The sequence below is a fragment of the Catharus ustulatus genome, chromosome 39 (genome assembly GCF_009819885.2).
Source record: "Catharus ustulatus isolate bCatUst1 chromosome 39, bCatUst1.pri.v2, whole genome shotgun sequence".
In the NCBI taxonomy this organism is placed as follows: Eukaryota; Metazoa; Chordata; class Aves; order Passeriformes; family Turdidae; genus Catharus; species Catharus ustulatus.
This window is the reverse complement of record NC_046259.1, coordinates 176,117-197,898: the sequence shown is the minus strand read 5'-3', so window position 1 is coordinate 197,898 and position 21,782 is coordinate 176,117. Positions and strand designations below refer to the sequence as shown.

The 21,782-nt window shown below is 54.3% G+C and overlaps 1 protein-coding gene across 1 annotated transcript; it reads left to right on the top strand.

The window, feature by feature from the left end:
• The first annotated feature begins 9,054 nt into the window (after positions 1-9,054).
• Positions 9,055-15,753, top strand: ZNF574 (zinc finger protein 574). The gene is made up of 4 exons (XM_033084422.1): positions 9,055-9,090; positions 11,110-13,246; positions 14,549-15,030; positions 15,670-15,753. The coding sequence occupies exons 2-4, from the start codon at positions 11,110-11,112 to the stop codon at positions 15,751-15,753; spliced, it is 2,703 nt and encodes a 900-aa protein (XP_032940313.1). The 5' UTR covers positions 9,055-9,090.
• The last annotated feature ends 6,029 nt before the right edge of the window (positions 15,754-21,782 follow it).

Sequence of the window (21,782 nt, the reverse complement as noted above, 5' to 3'; positions counted from 1 at the left end):
TTGACAGATTTGATTGACAGGTGTATGATGAACAGACGAGTGATTGACAGGTGGGTTTGATTGACTTGTCTGATTGACAGGTGTGATTGACAGGTGTGATTAACAGGTGTGATTGATTGACAGCTGTGATTGATTGACAGCTGTGATTGACAGTTGTGATTGATTGACAGCTGTGATTGACAGCTGTGGTTGACAGGTGTGATTGATAGATGGAATTGATTGACAGTTGTGATTGATTGACAGCTGTGATTGATTGACAGGTGTGCGCCCCAAAATCCAAAATTTGGGGGAGGGGGCCCAAAAATTTTAAAAAAATCCCAAAAATGGGGGGGGGGGGAGGGGCCCCAAAATGGGTCTGGGGTCAGTGGGTGGGGGAGGGGATTTTGGGGGGGGGTCCCTCAGGATTTTGTGTCCCCCCCTGACCCCTCCCCCCCCCCCTTTTCCCCTCCCCCCTCTCTCCGCAGCCCTGGCCGGGACCCACCCCCAGAAATTCCTGCTGGGGGGTGGGGGAGGGGCGGGCGGCGGCGGCGGGGGGGGAGGGGCGAGCCCCGCCCTCTTCCCCCTCCCCGCCCCTCCCCCACCCCCGCGCTGCCCCTCCCCCACCTCCTGCTCCTCCTGCAGCGACAGCGACGCCCCCTCCCCCCCCCTCCCCGCCCCTCCCCCACCCGCACCGGGGGGGGGGCGGGGACTGAGGGGGTGGGGGAGGGGCCTGACCCCTCCCCCCGCCCCGCCCCCACCAGCTACAGACCAAAAACCCCTCCCCCACCCCCTTTAATTAATTTAATTTAATTTAATTTAACCAGTGGGGGGAGGGGCGAGCCCCCCTTAAGCTCCGCCCCCCTAATTTATTTTTTGGGGGGAAAAAAAAACCCAAAAAGGGGCGAATCCGCCTCGTTTTTAGCGGGGGGAGGGGAAGGGGGGAGGGGTCAGAGCCCCTCCCCCACCCCGCCCCCAAAAAGTGACTTTTTAGCACCAAAAAAAAAAAAAAAAAAAAAAAAAAAAAATTTCAGTTCCCGCGGGTGGGGGAGGGGAGCCCGGCCCCTCCCCCACCCCAGCTCAGCCCAAAGTTTTTCGCAACCGTCTGACCTCGCGCGGGGGGGGGAGGGGTGGGGGGATTTTGGGGGAAATTTGGGAATTTTTGGGAAATTTTTTAAATTTTTTTTAATTTTTTTTTAATTTTTTGGGAATTTTTTGGGATTTTTTTGGGAATTTTTGATGGCCACGCCCCCCGCCCCTCCCCCCCGTTATTTATTGTTCCCTTTTTTGGGGGGGGCGTGGCCGTGGGGGGAGGGGTGGGGAAAAAATTTGGGGGGAAAAAATGGAGGAAAAGGGAAAAAAAAGGAAGAAAAAATTTAAAATTTGAAGAAAATGGGAAAAAATTGAAGAAAATTTTAAAAATTTGAAGAAAAATTTAAAAACTTGAAGGAAATTTGAAAATTTTGAAGAAACATTTGAAGGAAAAGGGAAAAAAATTGAAGAAAATGGGAAAAAATGGAAGAAAAATTTTAAACTTTCAATAAAATGGGAAAAAAATGGAAGAAAATCTGAAAAATTTGAAGAAAAAAGAAAAAAATGAAGAAAATTCGGTGAAAAATTGAAAAAAATTGGAGAAAAAATTTAAAATTTGAAGAAAATGGGAAAAAATTGAAGAAAATTTGAAAAGTTTGAGGAAAAAAAGAAAAAAATTGAAGAAAAATTTTAAAATTTGAAGAAAAAATGAAGAATTTGAAGAAAAGGGAAAAAATCGAGGAAAAAGTGAAAAAAAAACTAAAAAGAAAAAAGGAAAATGGGGAAAATTTAAGGGAAAAAAGTGAAATTGCAGAAAAAAGGGAAATGGGAAGAAAAAAAAAAATTTAAAAACCAAAGAAAAGCGGGAAAAGGAAAAAAAATTAAATAAAACAGAGATGAAAATGGGGGAAAAAAAGGAAAAAATGAGGAAGAAACGGAAAAAAGGAAAAAAGCGGGAAAAGAACACGGAAAAAAAATTTTTAAAAAAAAGGAAAAAAAGGGAAAATCCCCCAGGAAGTGGAAAAGACCAAAAACCCCCCCGGCCCCTCCCCCCGCAGTGCCTGACCCCTCCCCCACAGCCACAGATACCTCACGGAGCCCCAAAACCCCCGGAATTCAGCCCAAAACTGTGAAAAAAGGGAGAATTTCCCCCAAAATTCGCTTTTTTAATTTTTTTTGGGGTAAAACCACCCAAAAAAGGCGAAATCGGGGGGGACTCCTGGCCTGGAATGTAGCCCCGCCCCTCCCCCCCTCGGATTTGGGGCGATTTGGGGCTTTTTTGGGGGTTTTAGAGAGAGAGAGAGAAAAAAAATCTAAAAAATGCAAAAAAAATGAAAAACAAAAAAAAAGAGAAAAAACGAGGGGAAAAAAGGAAATTTTGGGGTTTTTCGGGGTTGTTTGTTGTGGGTTTTTAATTTTTTTTTTATTTTTAATGGAAAAAAAAAGCGTCGCTGCTTCGCGGAGAAAATGAGGGAAAAATGAGGGAAAACGGGAAAAAATTGGGAAAATTTTAATTTTTGGGAGGGGTTCGACCCCGCCCTGAACCAAAGGAGGAGGAAAAGGGAAAAGTGACCAAAAGTTGGGAAAAAACCAAAAAAAAAAATGAACCCCAGAGGAGAAAAAAGCCAAAAAAAGAGGAAAAAAGGTGGAAAACGTGAAAAAAAAAAAAAAGATAAAAAAAGCCAAAAAAAAGCCAAAAAAAAATGAAGCCAAAAAGGACAAAAAATGCAAAAAAACAAAGGTTTGAAAAGCCAAAAATGGAAATTTTAAAAAAATGGAGGTGGAAGGACTGGGAACGGAGGAGAAAATGGAGGAAATCGGACAAAATGGAGGAAAATGGCGGAAATGGAGGAAAAAGGAAAAAAAAAGGGAAAAGAAATAACAAAAATGGGCAAAACCGGCCCAAAACGGGCAGGAAAGGACAAAAAGTGGCAAAAAATTAAAAAAAAAAAAGGACCAGAAATGCCAAAAATGTGAAAAAAAAACCAGGACCGGAAGTGGTACACAAGGAACAGGAAGTGGAAGAAAAGGAACAGGAAGTGGACTAAAATGAACCGGAAGTTGACTAAAATGAACAGGAAGTGGGCTAAAATGAACCGGAAATGGACTAAAATGAACCGGAAGTGGAAGAAAAGGAACAGGAAATGCCAAAAAGGGACCGAAAATGCCAAAAAAAGGACAAAAAGAGGCCAAATATGCCAAAAACAAACAAAAAATAAAAAGGACAAAAAAGCCAAAAAAAGAAAAAGCACCGCACCCAAACCTCAGCCGAAAACCACCAAAAAGTGTGAAAAAAACCGAAAAACGGCGTTTTTAGACCAAAAATTCGGCCCCGCCCCCTGCAGGCAGAGCCGGAGCCGGGGGGGAGGGGCCGCTCCTCCCCCCCACGCCCCTCCCCCCTCTCCCCTCCCCCACCCCCCGAGCTTTAATGAACCAAAAAGGGCCCCGGGGGGGGAGGGGGGCCCCGAAATTACCTCAGAACTGAAACCAAAAAAATTTGGGGGGAGCGCCCCCGGGGGAGGGGCACGGCGGTCAAGGGGGCGGGGAGAGGTGGCCACGGTGGGCACGGTCAGTGGTGTGGCCTGGGTGGTCATTGTGGCCTTGGTGGTCATCATGGTCATCGTGGCTTTGGTGGTCATTTTGGTCATTGTGGTCACGGTGGCCATTGTGGTCATTGTGGTCATTGTGGTCATGGTGGCCACGGTCAGTGCTGTGGCCTTGGCGGTCATCGTGGCCTTGGTGGTCATCATGGTCATGGTGGTAATTGTGGTCACAGTGGCCATTGTGGCCTTGGTGGCCATTGTGGTCATTGTGGCCTTGGTGGTCATCATGGTCACTGTGGTCATCATGGTCATTGTCGTCTTCATGGTGGCCACGGTCAGTGTTGTGGCCTTAATGGTCATCGTGGCCTTGGTGGTCACGGTGGTCATGGTGGCCATTGTGGTCATTGTGGTCATCATGGCCTTGGTGGTCATTGTCTCATTGTGGTCATGGTGGCCATTGTGGCCATCATTGTGGTCATTGTCATCCTCATGGTGGCCTCGGTGGCCATGGTCAGTGCTGTGGCCTTGGCGGTCATTGTGGTCTTGATGGTCATTGTGGCCTCGGTGGTCATTGTCTCATTGTGGTCATGGTGGTCATCATGGCCATTGTTGTGGTCATTGTGGTCATCGTGGTCATTCTCGTCCTCATGGTGGTCACAATGGCCATTGTGGTCATCGTGGTCATTGTGGTCATTGTCGTCTTCACGGTGGCCTCAGTGGCCATGGTCAGTGTTGTGGCCTTGCTGGTCATTGTGGCCATTGTGGTCATTGTGGTCTTGGCGGTCATTGTGGTCATCATGGTCATTGTGGTCGTTGTGGTCATGGTGGTCATCATGGCCATTGTTGTGGTCATCGTGGTCATCGTGGTCATTGTCGTCTTCACGGTGGCCTCGGTGGCCATGGTCAGTGTTGTGGCCTTGATGGTCATTGTGGCCATTGTGGTCATCGTGGCCTTGGCGGTCATTGTGGTCATCATGGCCTTGGTGGTCATTTTGGTCATTGTGGTCGCAGCGGCCATTGTGGCCATCGTTGTGGTCATTGTGGCCATCGTGGTCATTGTGGTCATTGTGGCCTTGGTGGTCATTGTCTCACTGTGGTCACAGTGGTCATTGTGGCCGTCATTGTGGTCATTTTCGTCCTCATGGTGGCCACGGTCAGTGTTGTGGCCTTAATGGTCATTGTGGCCTTGGTGGTCATCATGGTCATGGTGGTCATCGTGGTCATTGCCATCCTCATGGTGGCCACAGTGGCCACAGGCATTGCTGTGGTCAGTGGCACGGTCATCATGGTCATTGTCGTCCTCGTGATGGCCACCCTTGTCCCCATGGTGGCCGTGGTCATCCTCACGGTCATCCTGGCCACTGTGGCCATCGGTGACCATGGTCATCGTGGCCTTGCTGGCCCTTGTTGACCACGGTGACCACGATGACCGTGGTGACCACAATGACCATGATGACCCTTAGTAGCCATAGTGACCACACTGACCACAGTGACCATGGTGACCCTTAGTAGCCACACTGACCACAGTGAACACAGTGACCATGATGACCATTGGTGGCCACAGTGACCACAGTGACCATGGTGACCCTTAGTAGCCATAGTGGCCACACTGACCACAGTGACCGCAGTGACCATTGGTGACCACAGTGACCGCAGTGACCACGGTGACCCTTAGTAGCCATAGTGGCCACACTGACCGCAGTGACCACAGTGACCACAGTGACCATTGGTGACCACAGTGACCATGATGACCACACTGACCCTCACTAGCCACAGTGACCACAATGACCGCAGTGACCACAGTGACCCTTGGTAGCCACAGTGACCACACTGACCACAGTGACTGCAGTGACCGTAGTGACCGTAGTGACCATGGTGACCCTCAGTAGCCACAGTGACCACAGTGACCATGATAGCCACAGTGACCGCAGTGACCACAGTGACCACAGTGACCATGATGACCACACTGACCCTTGGTAGCCATAGTGACCGCAGTGACCGTAGTGACCATGGTGGCCATTAGTGACTGCAGTGACCACAGTGACCACAGTGACCATGATGACTGTTAGTGACCACACTGACCACACTGACCACACTGACCACAGTGACCGCAGTGACCACAGTGACCATGATGACCATGGTGGCCGTTAGTGACCGCAGTGACCATACTGACCACAGTGACCTCAGTGACCATGATGACCGTTAGTGACCACACTGACCCTCAGCAGCCACAGTGACCACAGTGACCATACTGACCACAGTGACCTCAGTGACCATGATGACCGTTAGTGACCACACTGACCCTCAGCAGCCACAGTGACCACAGTGACCATGGTGACCATTGGTGGCCACAGTGACCACGATGACCACACTGACCACAGTGACCACAGTGACCACAGTGACCCATAGTGACCACACTGACCACAGTGACCCATAGTGACCACACTGACCCTCAGTGACCACAGTGACCACCCCACCTCAAGCCCCGCCCCCCATGACGTCACCCCATGGGGATTTCCCCGCCCCATTCCCGTGACGTCACCCCCGACAGGGGGGCTTAGGCCCCGCCCCCATGACGTCACCGCCACGCCCAGTGACGTCACCGCGCCTCCCCCTCCCCCATCCTGCAGCCAAAGAGGGCCCGGGAGGGGGCGGGGCCTCCCCTGGCCCCTCCCCCCGGCCCCCCCCGGACACAAATACCTCAGAGACAACCAAAGAGCCCCCCCCGATTGGGGGGAGGGGCTTTTGGGGGGGGGTCCTCCCCCCCCTCCCCCGTTCTCGGGGCGCCCCCAAATCCCGGGGTGCCCCCCCCGGTCCCCGTGTGTGTCCCCACCCCCCAATTTTGGGTCCTCTGCGTTTTTTTTGGGGGGTCTCCAAAAATTTGGGGAGGGGTCTCGCTTTCCCCTCCCCCCTTTTTTTTGGAGTTTTCCCCTCCCCCAATTTTTTTTGGGGGGTTTTTTGGTGGGGGAGGGGTCGCTCGAGGCTCCTCCCCCTCCCTGTTGTCCCCTCCCCCACCCCTCGTGTCCCCCCCCCCCCCCCCCCCAGGGGGCGGCGAGAAGCCAAAGACGTCCCCTCCCCCACCCCCGCCGCCCCCTCCCCCCCCGTTTTGTACCGGGACCGACCCAAAATCGGTTCAGAAAAAAACAAAAAAATAATAAAAAAAAGAAAAAAAAAAAAAATCTAAACCAAAAACAACCAAAAACCAAAAAAAAACCAAAAGAAACGAATGAAAGAATGAAAAAAAAATAAAATGAAAGGAACCGAAAAAAACCTCAAAACCGTCCCCAAAAATCTGGGGAGGGAAAAATTTAAAAAAAAAAAAAAAAAGAGAAAAAAAAAGAAAAAAAAAGAAAAAAAAACGAAATAAAAGAAAAAAAAGGAAAAAAAAAAAGAAAAGCAAAAAACCAAAAAGAAACCAAAGGTTGAAAAGGAAAAAAAAAAAAAAAAAAAAAAGCTGGAAAAAGGCCAAAAAAAGCAAAAAAAAAAAAAAGGGAATTTCTATTTGAGCCCCACCCCCCACCGGGTCTATTTTTGACCCTGACCACGCCCCTTTGTTGGCCCCGCCCCACCCATCGCTGTGACCCCGCCCCTTTGCCCTTAAATGGTCACTCGTGGACCCGCCCCCTTTCCCTTAAATGTCCCGCGCTGGCCCCGCCCCTTTCTCCTGGCCCCGCCCCCTCCCCTCGTTCGTGTTTGTGGGGTTTCGAATTTTGGGAGGTTTCGTTCCGGTTTTATTTTTAATTTTTTTTTATTTTTTTGCTGTTTTTTTTTCCATTTTTCCGCCTTTTCCGGCCGCCCCGCGAGCGTCGGACGCGGGAACAATAAAAAAAAAAAAAAAATTGTTCTGTACAGAAACCCCCCCGTCCTGGTGCTCAATTGGAACGGCCCAGACCCCCCCAAAATCCATTTTGGAACGGTCCAGCCCCCCCAAAATTAATTTGGAACCGTCCATCCCCCCCAAATTCCATTTGGAACGGCCCAGACCCCCCCAAAAATATATTGGAATGGTCCAGACCCCCCCCAATTCCATTTGGAATTGCCCAGACCCCCCCAAAATCTATTTGGAATGGTTCAGACCCCCCCCAAAATTAATTTGGAACCGTCCAGCCCTCCCCAAATTCCATTTGGAACGGCCCAGACCCCCCCAAATATATTTTGGAATGGTCCAGACCCCTCCCAAAATCCATTTGGAATGGTCCAGACCCCCCCCCAAATCCATTTGGATTAGTCCAGACCCCCCTAAAATTAATTTGGAATTGCCAAGATCCCCCTCAAAATCCATTTGGAATAGTCCAGACCCCCCTCAAAACACATTTGGAATGGTCCAGACCCCCCCAAAGTCCATTTGGAACGGCCCAGACCCCCCCCAAAATTCAATTGGAAAGGCCCAGACCCCCTCAAAATCCATTTGGAATAGTTCAGACCCCCCCCAAATATATTTTGGAATGGCCCAGACCTCCCCAAAATTAATTTGGAACCGTACATTCCCCCCCCAAATTCCATTTGGAATGGTCCAACCCCCCCAAAATCCATTTTGGAACGGCCCAGACCCCCCCAGAATTAATTTGGAACCGTCCATCCCCCCCAAAATCTATTTGGAATGGTTCAGACCCCCCCTCAAATTCCATTTGGAATGGCCCAGACCCCCCCAAAATCCATTTGGAACCGTCCATCCCCCCCAAAATCTATTTGGAATGGTTCAGACCCCTCCCAAATCCATTTTGGAACAGCCCAGACCCCCCCAAATATATTTTGGAACGGTCCAGACCCCCCAAATTCCATTTGGAATGGTCCAGACCCCCCCCAAAATCCACTTGGAATAGTCCAGACCCCCCCAAAATCCATTTGGAACAGCCCAAACCCCCCTAAATTATTTTGGAATGGCCCAGACCCCCCCAAACCCATTTGGAATAGTCCAGACGCCCCCAATTTCCATTTGGAACTTCCCAGACCCCCCCAAATTCATTTGGAATAGTCCAGCCCCCTCCAAAATCCATTTGGAACAGCCCAGAGCCCCCCAAATTATTTTGGAATGGCCCAGACCCCCCCACACACATTGGTACAGCCCAGACCCCCCCAAATCCCCATTTGGGCTGACCCATCTCCCCCTCCCAGACTCCTCTTGGTACATCCCACCCACCCCTCAACCCCCCCCTTTTGGTACAACCCAAACCCCCCCGAAAACCCCTTTGGTACGTCCCAAACCCCCCAAAATCGCGCTGTCCCCCCCAGGACCCCCCACTTGGTACAACCCGCGTTCCCCCCTCCCTTTGCGCCCCCCAAAATCTCAAAATTTTCCCCCAAAATCCCAAATTTCCCCCCAAAAAATGAATTTTTTAGTACACTCCACCCCCCCGTCAGCGCCGCGTTGGTTCCTCCCGCTCCCAACATGGCGGAACGTGACGTCACGGCTGCGCCGCGCGCTGATTGGTCGGTTTAACCCCCGTGGGGCGGAGCTGGCCAATCAGAGCGCGCCTTGTTGGGGGGTGGCGGCGCAGGGGGCGGGGCCTGGCGGGCGGGAGCGCGAGAGCGGCCGGAGGTGAAGGGGGGCAGGGCCCGGGGGGGAATTTGGGGCGATTTTGGGAGATTTTGGGAGATTTTGGGAGATTTTGGGGCGATTTTGGGGGTCCCGGGGGGGTTTTGGGGCTGTTCGAGGGGTCCGGGGGCGGCTGGGGGGGGGTTTGGGGTTCCTGAGGAGATTTTTTGGGGTCCTGAGGGGATTTTTGGGGGGTCTTGAGGAGATTTTTGGGGGTCCTGAGGGGATTTTTGGGGGTCTTGAGGAGATTTTTGGGGGGTCCTGAGGGGATTTTTGGGGGGTCTTGAGATTTTTGGGGGTCCTGAGGGGATTTTTGGGGGTCTTGAGGAGATTTTTGGGGGGTCCTGAGGGGATTTTTGGGGGGTCCTGAGGGGATTTTTGGGGCGGGGGTCGCTGCCTCTGATTTTCCCCTCTGCCGAATTCCCGTTTTTCCCCCGAATTTCCCAATTTCCCCGTTTCTAACTGCCGTTTTTTTTTCCCCGTTTTCCCCCATTTTTTCCCCATTTTCCCTCTCCAACCCCCCAAATTTCCCCAAATTCCCCTAAAATCCCTCCAAATTTCCCCAATATTCACCCAAACCGCCCCCAAATCCCCCCAAATTTCCCCATTTTCCCCCATTTTTTCCACATTTCTCCCCAAATCCTCCCAAAATTTCCCCATTTTCCCCTTTCTAACCCCCCAAATCCCCCTGAAATCCCCCCAAATTTCCCAAAATTTCCCAATTTCTCCTCTCTAACCCCGTTTTTCCCCCATTTGCCCCTCTCTAACCCCCCGAATTTCCCCAAAATCCCCCCAAATTCCCCAAATCCCCCTAAAATACCCCAAAATCTCCCCCAAATTCCCTCATTTCCCCCCATTTTTTCCCCAATTTTCCCCCAAATTTCCCCATTTTCTCCTCTCTAACCCCCCAAATTCCCCCCAAATCTCCCCCAAATTTCCCCAAATCCCCCCAAATTCCCCTTTTTTTCCCCCATTTTCCCCCAAAATCCCCCCAATTTCCCCTCTTTTTTTCCACATATCTCCCCAAATCCTCCCAAAATTTCCCCATTTCCCCTCTCTAACCCCCTAAATCCCCCCATTTCCCCCCAAATTCCCACAAAATCCCCCAAATTCCCCCCAAATTTCCTAATATTCACCCAAATCCCCCCCAAATTTCCCCATTTCCCTTCTCTAACCCCATTTTTTCCCCCAAATTCCCCCCAAATCCCCCTCAAATTTCCCAAATTCCCCCCAAAATTCCCAATATTCACCAAAATTCCCCCCAAATTTCCCAATATTCACCCAAATTGCCCCCAAAATTCCCCATTTCCCCTCTCCAACTCCCCAAATTTCCCCATTTCCCCCAATCTACCCCCATTTTTTCCCCAATTTTCCCCAAAATTTCCCCATTTCTCCCCAAATCCTCCCAAAATTTCACCATTTCCCCCTCTCTAACCCCCCAAATCCCCCCAAATTTCCCAAATTCCCCCAAAATTCCCCATTTCCTCCTCTCTAACCCCATTTTTTTCCCCCAAATTCCCCCATTTTTTCCACATTTCTACCCAAATTTCCCCATTTCCTCCTCTCTAACCCCCCAAATCCCCCTAAATTGCCCCCAAATTTCCACAAATCCCCCGAAATCCCCCAAATTCCCCCCAAATTCCCCCCAAATTTCCCAATTTCTTCTCTCTAACCCCATTTTTTCCCCATTTTCACCTCTCTGACCCCCCAAATCCTCCTAAAATCCCCCCAATTTCCCCTGTTTCTCCCCATTTTCCCCCCATTTCACCCCAAAATTTCCCCCAAATTTCCGATTTCACCCCAAAATCACCCAAAATTTCCCCAAATCCCCCCAAATTCACCAAAATTCCCCCCAAATTTCCCCAAATCCCCCTATTTTTCCTGAAATTCTCCCATTTCCTGCTCTCCAACCCCCAAAATTTCCCCATTTCCTCCTCTCTAACCCCCCAAATTTCCCCAAAATCCCCCCAAATCCCCCCAAATTTCCCCAAAATCCCCCAAAAATTCCCAAAAACCCCCCAGATGTCCTCCCCGGAGGAGACCCTGCTGCTGGTGGAGCACCGCTACGTCTGCTCCGAGTGCTCCCACCTCTCCCCCTCCCTGGAGGAGGCGCTGCTGCACCACCAGCAGCACCTGCAGGCCCCGCCCCCCGCCCAGGTGAGCCCGCAGGTGAGCCCCGCCCCCGGCCCCGCCCACCTGGAGCTCTTGGGGGTCCCGGCCGAGCTGGAGACCCCCAGCCAATTCCAGTGCCTGGAGTGCGGCGCGCTGCTGGTGACGCCGGGGCAGCTCTTGGAGCACCAGGAGCTCCACCTCAAACTCTTGGGGACCCCCTCGGACCCCCCCAAACCCCCCCAAAATCCCGGCATCCATTTTGAGTGCCCCGAGTGCCGCGCGCTGTTCCAGAGCCAGGAGCTGTGGCTGGCTCACCGCCAATCTCACCGAAACCCCCAAAATCCGCCCCAAAACCACGCCAGGGTGGATGTGGAGCATTCCTACCGCAAACCCGAGGACGGCGACACAAATCCCGAAATTCCGACCGAAATCCCGGCGGATCCGCCCGCGGAAAGCGCGGTGCAGCTCCTCCTCTACGAGTGCGGCGAGTGCCTGCAGCTCTTCCAGAGCCCCAAAGATTTTTTGGAGCACCAAGTGACGCATTTAGCGCCGGCACCGGCGCCGCCGCCGCCGCCGTCGCAACCGCCGGAGCTGCGGTGCCAGCAGTGCCGCGAGCTGCTGCCGTCGGCGCGGCTGCTGCGCGCCCACCTGCGCTGCCACGCCCTGGGGCAGTTCCGCTGCCCGCTGTGCCCGCGGGTGCTGCCGGACCCCGGGGAGCTGCGCCGGCACCGCGCCGGACACTCCAGAGATTCGTTGTTTTTGTGTCTGGACTGCGGTTTGGCGCTGGACACCGAGGCGGCGCTGCTGGCGCACCGCCGCGCCCACGGCGCCGAGCCGCTGCACCGCTGCGGCGTCTGCGGCAAAACCTTCGCCAGCATGACCAAATTTTTGTACCACCGGCGCTCCCACGCCGCGCCGGGCCCTCTCCCGTTACCGGAACCGCCGTTGGATCCGCCGAACCCCGGCTTGGCGTGCGGGATGTGCCCGAAATCGTTCCCCAACGCGGCGGCGCTGTCGCGCCACCAGCGCTTCGTGCACCGCCTGGAGCGGCGCCACCGCTGCGGCGCCTGCGGCAAGATGTTCAAGAAGGCGTCGCACCTGCGCAACCACGCGCGGACGCACACCGGGGAGCGGCCCTACGGCTGCCGGCAGTGCGGCCGCGGTTTCAACTCCCAGGCCAACCTGCTGCGCCACCAGCTGACCCACACGGGCGAGCGGCCCCACGAGTGCCCCGAGTGCCACAAGCGCTTCGCCCAGACCTCCACGCTGCGGCAGCACCTGCAGGTGCACCTGCGGCGCTTCCCGCACCGCTGCGGCGAGTGCGGCTTGCGGTTCCACCGGCCGCACCGGCTGCTGCTGCACCGCGCTCACCACACCGGGGAGTATCCCTACAAGTGTCCGCAGTGCGGGCGGAGCTTTTTGTTGAGGAGGTTGCTGGATGTCCACCTGCTGGGCCACGCCGGGCGGCAGCCCCAGGTGTGCCAGGGGTGCGGCGCGGCGTTCGCGGGGGCGGCGGCGCTGCGGGAGCACCGCTGCGGGAAATCCGGGTGGAAATTCGAGTGCGGGGTGTGCGGTAAAAAATCGGGGACGGCCGCGCGGTTGCGGGCGCACGAGCGCATCCACGGAGCGGTCACTCAATCAGAAGCTGGTCAAGCGGTCAGTGAAGTGGTCAGTGAGGTGGTCACTGCACCGAAACAGCGAAGAAGCGGCGGTAAAAATTTGGAATGCGAAGATTGCAAGAAGCTTTTCAGCACGGAGACGTCGCTGCAGGTGCACCGGCGCATCCACACCGGGGAGCGGCCCTACCCCTGCCCCGAGTGCGGCAAGGCCTTCCGCCAGTCCACCCACCTCAAGGACCACCGGCGGCTGCACACGGGCGAGCGGCCGTTCCGCTGCGGCGACTGCGGCAAGGCCTTCGCCATCGCGGTGCGCCTGGCCGAGCACCGGCGCATCCACACCGGGGAGCGGCCCTACGGGTGTCAGGAGTGTGGGAAGGCGTACAGAAGCTTCTCGAATTTGTGGAAGCACAGGAAGATGCACCGAGGGGGTGGGGGAGGGGTTGGGGGGGAGGGGAGGGTGGGGGTGGGGGTGAAGAGCCAGGGGGAGGTGCCCAAGGGGAGCGTTGGGGTGGGGGTGGGGGCTCAGATCCATGGGGAGAGCCTGGGAGGGGTCCCTGAGACCCCCAAGGAGATTTTTGGGGTGGGGGTGGGGGCTCAAATCCACGGGGAGAACCTGGGTGAGACCCCCAAGGGGAGCCTGGGAGTGGGGCTGGGGTCTTCAGTCCATGGGGAGACCCCTAAAGAGACCCTCATGGTGGGGCTGGGGTCTTCAGTCCACAGGGAAAACCTGGGGGGGGTCTCAGGGGCATCTGGGGAGACCCTCGGGGTGGGGCTGGGGGCTCAAATCCATGGGGAGAGCCTGGGGTTGGGGTCCCAAATCCACGGGGAGACCCCCAAGGAGACCCTGATATTGGGGTCAGGGTCTGTGAGGTGTGGGGAGAGCTTGGGGGGGGTCCCTGAGACCCCCAAGGAGAGCCTGGGCTTGGGGCTGGGGTCTGTGGGGGGTGGGGAGAGGTTGGGGGGGGTTCTGGAGGGTCCCAAGGAGTCCTTCATGGTGGGGTTGGGGGCTCAAATCCGTGGGGAGACCCCGATGGAGATACCAGAGACCCCCAAAGAGACCCTTGTAGTGGGGCTGGGGTCTTCAGTCCATGGGGAGACCCCCAAAGAGACCCTCAGGGTGGGGCTGGGGGCTCAAATCCACGGGAAGACCCCAATGGAGACCCCTGATATTCCCAAGGAAACCATCATGGTGGGGCTGGGGGCTCAGATTCGTGGGGAGACCCCAATGGAGACCCCCAAGGAGTCCCTCATGGTGGGGCTGGGGTCCCAAAGTCATGGGGAGAACCTGGGTGAGACCCCCCAGGAATCCCTCGGGGTGGGGCTGGGGGCTCAGATTCATGGGGAGGGTCTGGGTGAGACCCCCAAGGAGACCCTGATATTGGGGTCCGGGTCTGTGGGGTGTGGGGAGAGCTTGGGGGGGGTCCCTGAGACCCCCAAGGAGTCCTTCATGGTGGGGATGGGGTCTTCAGTCCATGTGGAGACCCCAGTGGAAAACCCCAAAGACACCCTTGGGGTGGGGCTGGGGGGGCAAATCCATGGGGGGACCCCGATGGAGACCCCTGAGACCCCCAAAGAGACCCTCAGGATGGGGCTGGGGTCTTCAGTCCATGGGGAGGGTCTGAGTGAGACCCCCACGGAGAACCTTGTAGTGGGGCTGGGGTCCCAAATCCATGGAGAGAGCCTGGGTGAGACCCCCAAGGACACCCTGATATTGGGGTCGGGGTCTGCAGTCCATGTGGAGACCCCGATGGAGATACCAGAGACCCCCGGGGTGGGGCTGGGGTCCCAAATCCCGGTGCAGATCCCTGAGACCCCCCAGGAGACCCTCGAGATGGGGCTGGGGGCTCAAATCCCAGTGGAGACCCCTGAGACCCCCAAGGACACCCTCAAGATGGGGCTGGGGTCTTCAGTCCATGGGGAGACCCCTGAGACCCCCCAGGAGACCCTCGAGATGGGACTGGGGTCTCAAATCCATGCAGAGACCCCAGTGGAGACCCCCAAGGAGACCCTCATGGTGGGGCTGGGGGCTCAAATCCATGGGGAGAGGCCAGTGCAGATCCCTGAGGACCCGAAGGAGACCCTGATATTGGGGTCGGGGTCTTCAGTCCATGGGGAGACCCCAGTGGAGACCCCCAAAGACACCCTCGGGGTGGGGCTGGGGGCTCAGATTCATGAGGAGGGTCTGAGTGAGACCCCCAAAGAGACCCTCAGGGTGGGTCTGGGGGCTTTGGGGTGTGGGGAGAGCCTGGGAGGGGTCCCTGAGACCCCCAAGGAGGTTCTGATGTTGGGGTCGGGGTCTTCAGTCCATGGGGAGACCCCCAAGGAGACCCTCGAAATGGGGCTGGGGGCTCAAATTAATGGGGAAAGCTTGGGGGGGGTCCCAGAGACCCCCAAGGAGGGTCTGTCAGTGGGGCTGGGGTCCCAAATCCACGGTGAAAACTTGGGGGGGGTCTCGGGGGTGTCTGGGGAGACCCCCGGGGTGGGGTTGGGGTCCCAAATCCACGGGGAGACCCCGATGGAGACCCCCCAGGAGACCCCCGGGGTGGGGCTGGGGTCTGTGGGGTGTGGGGAGAGCTTGGGAGGGGTCCCAGAGACCCCCAAAGAGACCCTCGAAATAGGGCTGGGGTCCCAGAGCCATGGGGAGACCCCAATGGAGACCCCCAAAGAGACCACCGGGGTGGGGCTGGGGTCCCAAATCCCCACGGAAAACCTGGAGGGGGTCCCAGAGACCCCGGCCGGGATTTCGGACCCCCAGAATCCCTCCGGGAACCCCCCCAGGGACCCCCAAAATCCTGAGGGGACCCCCGGGGACCCCCAAATCCCCCCCAGGGACCCCCAAATCTCCCCCCAGGACCAGGAGCTCCCCAAAACGAGCCCAGAGCCCCCCCAGGATCCCCCCGGGACCCTCCCGGACCCCCCCCGAGCTCAGGAGTGACCCCCGAAATTTGGGGAGGGGCTTAAGGGGGCGGGGCCGATTAAAAAATCATTAAAAAAAGAGAAACGAACCCAAAATTTTTGTGTTTGGGGGGGGAGGGGCGTGGGGGGACCCTCGGGGGGTGGGGGAGGGGTTAACCACGCCCTCAGCTGTCAATCACGCATTTGAAGCCACGCCCCGCTCTGTCAATCATGTATTTTTAAAGCCACGCCCACCGCTGTCAATCACGTATTTTTAAAGCCACACCCACAGCTGTCAATCACTGCGCTCTAGCCACGCCCCCGCTGTCAATCACGAATGGAAATAAAGATTTAGCCACGCCCCCTCGTTTCCCATTGGTTCTTTCGTTCCGGCCACGCCCCCGCTTCTGATTGGCCGGCTCGCCCCGCCCCTCTCTTCCCATTGGTTCATCTTAGCCACGCCCACGGCTGCCAATCAAAAATGAAAATGCAAATTTGGCCACGCCTCTCTGCGCTCATTGGTTCTCCTTTTAGCCACGCCCCCTCTCTCCCTATTGGTCAGTCACTTAAACCACGCCCCTCCACGCATTTGGCACCGCCCCCTCCGTTAAGCCCCGCCCACCCGGACGCTCCCACGCTGATTTTGGGGGGGGGGTCCAAAATCCGCCCCCTCCCCCCCCCAAAAAAATTTAAAAAAATTAAAAAAAAAAAAAGAGGAGGGGGGAGGGGCTGAGGAAGGGGAGGGGGGGAGGGGAGGGGGGGGGTCCCGGTACCGGAAAATTCGGGGAGGGGGGGATGGGGGGGGAGGGGGTCAGGATCATTCTTGGGAGGGGGGGGGGAGGGGGCCCGGCTCGTCCCCCCCCTCCCCCCCCTCCCCTCCCCTCCCCCTCCCCCTCCCCTCGCCGCCGTCGGAGCCGCGAGCAGCGAGAACCGGGGGGGCCCCGGGCCCTGCCCCCCCCCCCATCCCCTCCCCCCCAAAACCCTTCCCCTCCCCCCCCCCTCCCCCCCCCCCGCCGCCGCACCGGGCGCTCGAGACGCGGCTCGAGCCCCCCCCGAGCCCCTCCCCCCCCTCCCCCCCCCCCGGGCCGGGGGGGCTGCGGCGGCCGCGCGGCCTCGTGAGTGAGGGGGGGGTCGGGAATTTGGGGAGGGGGAGCGGGGGGGGCACCGGGAATTTGGGGGGGGTCGGGAATTTGGGGAGGGGGGAGCCGGAATTTGGGGATGGGGGGGGATCGGGAATTTTGGGAATTTTGGGAATTTTGGGGAGGGGGGAGCGGAATTTGGGGATGGGGGGGGGATCGGGAATTTGGGGAATTTTGGGGAGGGGGCGCCGGGAATCGTCTCCGTTCAGCGCCCCCCGCCCCCGGCCCGGCGCGGCTGCCGCGGTACCGGGATCGGAACCGGGATCGGAACCGGGATTCGGGATCGGGACCCCCAGACCTGGATCGGGACCCCCAGACCCGGATCGGAACCGGGATCGGGACCCCAAGAACCGGATCGGGATCGGAATCGGGATCGGGATTCGGGACCCCCGGGTTCGGCTCCCCCAGACCCGGATCAGAACCGGGATCGGGACCGGGATTCGGGATCAGAACCGAGATTGAGACCCCCGGGTTCGGGCCCCCTCGGGCCGCAGCTCCCCCCGGTACCGGTTCCGAGATTCGGGATCGGGATCAGCGATGGCTCCCCAGGATCGGGATCGGTACCGGGATCATCCCCCGGTTCCGGTACCGGGATCGGTTCGGGGATCCATCCCCCCCCCGCCGGTACCGGAGCCGCCCCCGGGCCGCTCTCGGTGCCGCCCCCGTCCCGGTCCCGGTTCCGATTTCCCGGTGCCGGTCCCGGGATCCATCCCCGGTACCGAGGCCGCTGTTCGCGGTCCGATCCCGGTTCCGGCCGCGGTTCCCATTCCCGGTACCGGCCCCCGGTTTCCGGTGCCGGGTCCGGCCCCGCTCCCCGTTCCCGGATCCATCCGCCGGTCCCGGCTCCGTCCTCGCTCCCGGTACCGACCCGGACCCGATCCCGGTTCCCATCCCTGATTCCGGTACCGATACCGATCCCTGACCCGATCTCGGACCCGATCCCGGTTCCGGTACCGACCCCTGACCCATTCCCGGTCCCGATCCCATTCCCGGCTCCTTTTCCCGGTCCCGGTTCCTGATCCCGGTTCCGGATCCATTCCCGGACCCATTCCCGGTTCCGGATCCATTCCCGGACCCATTCCCGGTTCCGGTTCCATTCCCGGTTCCGATCTCGGTCTCGGATCCATTCCCGATCCCGGTTCTGGTCCCGGTTCCATTCCCGGACCGATTCCCGGTTCGGATCCCGATCCCGGTCCCGGTTCGGATCCCGATCCCGGATCAATTCCCGGTCCCGATCCCGGTTCTGATCCCGGTTCGGATCCAGATCCTGGTCCCCATCCCGGTTCCGGTTCCATTCCGGGATCAATTCCCGGTTCCGATCCCGGTTCGGATCCAGATCCCGGATCAATTCCCGATCCCGGTTCTGATCCCGGTCCCATTCCCGGTCCCGGTTCCGGTTCCGATCCCGGATCAATTCCCGGTCCCGGTTCGGATCCAGATCCCGGTTCCGATCCCGGTTTTGATCCCGGTCCCGGTTCCGATCCCGGTTCGGATCCCGATCCCGGTTCTGATCCCGGTCCCGGTCCCGGTTCCGATCCCGGTTCTGATCCCGGTTTTGATCCCGGTCCCGGTTCCGGTTCCGATCCCGGATCAATTCCCGGTCCCGGTTCGGATCCAGATCCCGGTTCTGATCCCGGTTCTGATCCCGGTCCCGGTTCCGGTTCCGATCCCCCCTCCCCCCCCCCCGCGGATTTTTTGGGACCCCCCGAACCCGGTGGGGGTGGGGGAGGGGTCCCGGTTCGGGGGTCCCGGTTCGGGGGTCCCGGTTCGGGAGGGGGGGAGGGGCTGGGGGGGGGGGAGGGGCGGGTCCGGATCCATCCCCTCCCCCCCCCTCCCGTTTCCATGGCAACCGCGGAGCCGGGGCCGTTACCATGGAAACGGAAACGGGAAATGGGGGGGGGAGGGGAGGGGGGGGGCGGGACCCCCGGGGGAGACCCCAAAAAATCCGGAAATTGACCCAAAAAATCCGGGAAAACCAAAAAATTTGGGAAAATCCAAAAATTGGGAAACCCCAAAAAATCGGGAAATTAACTTAAAAAATCGGGAAAATCGAAAAAATCCGGGAAATTACCCCAAAAATCGGGGAAATCTAAAAATTCGGAAAATCCTAAAAATCGGGAAATTGCCCCCAAAAAAGGGAAAATCCAAAAATTGAAAATCCCCAAAAAATCGGGAAATCCCCTAAAAAATGGGAAATTACCCCAAAAATCGGGAATTCCCCAAAAATTGGGAAACCCCGAAAAATCGGGAAATTACCCCAAAAATGGGAAATTACCCCAAAAATCGGGAATTCCCCGAAAATTGGGAAACCCCGAAAATTGGGAAACCCCAAAAAATCGGGAAATGGCCCCAAAAAATCGGGAAAATCTTAAAATTGGGAAACCCCAAAAAATCGGGAATTGACCCCAAAAATCCGGGGAAAATTCAAAAAAATTGGGAAACCCGAAAAGTCGGGAAATCCCCAAAAAATGGGAAATGGCCCCAAAAAATCGGGAAACCCCAAAATTTGGGAAACCCCCCAAAAATTGTGAAATGTCCCGCCCAAAAAATTCGGGAAACTCCAAAAAAAAGGGAAATTACCCCCCCAAAAAATCAGGAAATGTCCCCAAAAAATGGGGAAATTACCCCAAAAACCGGGGAGCTCCAAAAATTTGGGAAATGTCCCCAAAAAATCGGGAAACCCCATAATTTGGGAAACCCCCAAAAATCCGGGAAATGTCCCCAAAAAATTGGGAAATGTCTCCACCAAAAAATCGGGATTGTCCCCAAAAAAATTCGGGAAAACCCAAAAAATTGGGAAACCTCCAAAAATCGAGAAATCCCCAAAAACTGGGAAACCACCCCAAAAATCCGGGAGACCCCAAAAATTGGGAAACCCCAAAAATCAGGAAACTCCAAAAAACTCGGGAAATGACCCAAAAAATCCGAGAGACCCCAAAAAATTGGGAAATGTCCCCAAAAATTCGGGAAACCCCCCCAAAAATTGGGAAATTACCCCCCCAAAAATTTGGGAAATGTTCCCAAAATCGGGAAACCCCAAAAAAGCGGGAAATGACCCCAAAAATTCGGGATTATTTGGGTTTTTTTGGGTGTAATTTTGGGATTATTTTGGGGTCATTTTGGGGTCATTTCGGGGTAATATTGGGGTCATTTCAGTGTTAATTTTGGGGTCATTTTGGGGTAAATTTTGGGTTTAATTCTGGGTATTTCGGGGTCATTTTCGGGTTCATTTCGGGTTTATTTCAGTGTTAATTTCGGGTTCATTTTTGGGGTTATTTTGGGGTCCTTTCAGTGTTAATTTAGGTTTAATTTTGGGTTAAATTCCGGGTATTTTGGGATTATTTTTGGGATTATTTTGGGGTCATTTTTGGCTTTATTCCAGTGCAATTTTGGGGTAATTTCTGCATTAATTTTGGGTTAAATTCCGGTAATTTTGGGATTATTTTTGGGATTATGTTTGGGTTCATTCCAGTGTAATTCCAGTATAATTTTGGGTTAAATTCTGTGTATTTTTGGTGTAATTTTGGGTTAAATTCCGGTATTTTTGGGATTATTTTCAGTGCAATTCCAGTGTAATTTAGGTTTAATTTTGGGTTTAATTCCGGGTATTTTGGGGTTATTTTCAGTGTAATTTAGGTTTAATTTTGGGTTAAATTCTGTGTATTTTGGGATTATTTTCAGTGTAATTCCAGTGTAATTTCTGCATTAATTTTGGGTTAAATTCCGGTGTATTTTGGGGGTATTTTTGGGTTTATTCCAGTGTAATTTTGGGGTAATTTCTGCATTAATTTTGGGTTAAATTCTGTGTATTTTGGGATTATTTTCAGTGTAATTCCAGTGTAATTCCAGTATAAATTTTGGGTTAAATTCCAGTATTTTTGGGATTATTTTCAGTGCAATTCCAGTATAATTTTGGGTTAAATTCCGGTGTTTTTGGGATTATTTTTGGGATTATTCCAGTATAAATTTTGGGTTAAATTCTGTGTATTTTGGGATTAAGTTTGAGTTAAATTCTGTATATTTTGGGATTATTTTCGGTGTAATTTTGGGGTAATTTCTGCATTAATTTTGGGTTAAATTCCGGTATTTTTGGGATTATTTTTGGGATTATTTTTGGGATTACTTTTGGGTTCATTCCAGTGTAATTCCAGTATAAATTTTGGGTTAAATTCCGTGTATTTTGGGGTTATTTTGGGTTAAATTCCGGGTATTTTGGGATTATTTTTGAGGTAATTCCAGTGTAATTTCTGCATTAATTTTGGGTTAAATTCCGTTATTTTTGGGATTATTTTCAGTGTAATTCCAGTATAATTTTGGGTTTAATTCCGTGTATTTTGGGATTATTTTCAGTGTAATTTCAGTGTAATTTCTGCATTAATTTTGGGTTAAATTCTGTGTATTTTGGGTTCATTTTTGGGGTAATTCCAGTATAAATTTTGGGTTAAAATCCGGTGTTTTCGGGATTATTTTTGGGATTATTTTCAGTGTAATTCCAGTATAAATTTTGGGTTAAAATCCTGTATTTTGGGGTTAATTTTGGGTTAAATTCGGGTATTTTTGGGATTATTTTTGAGGTAATTCCAGTATAAATTTTGGGTTAAATTCCTGTATTTTTGGTGTAATTTTGGGTTAAATTCCGGGTATTTTGGGATTATTTCCAGTGTAATTTTGGAGTAATTTCTGCATTAATTTTGGGTTAAATTCTGTGTATTTTGGGGTTAATTTTGGGTTAAATCCCGTGTATTTTTGGTGTAATTTTGGGTTAAAATCCTGTGTTTTTGGGGTTATTTTTGGGGTAATTCCAGTATAATTTTGGGTTAAATCCCGTGGTTTTTTTGGTGTAATTTTGGGTTAAATTCCGGTGTTTTTGGGTTCATTTTTGGGATTATTCCAGTATAAATTTTGGGTTAAATTTCGTGTATTTTGGGGG

Coding starts and splice junctions, on each gene's coding strand:
- ZNF574 (XM_033084422.1), top strand. CDS start 11,110: ATGTCCTCCCCGGAGGAGACCCTGCTGCTGGTGGAGCACCGCTACGTC. Junction 13,247..14,548: donor CAGGAAGATGCACCGAGGGG/GTGGGGGAGGGG, acceptor CGGGGTCTGCAG/TCCATGTGGAGACCCCGATG. Junction 15,031..15,669: donor CCCCCAAAGAGACCCTCAGG/GTGGGTCTGGGG, acceptor ATCTCCCCCCAG/GACCAGGAGCTCCCCAAAAC.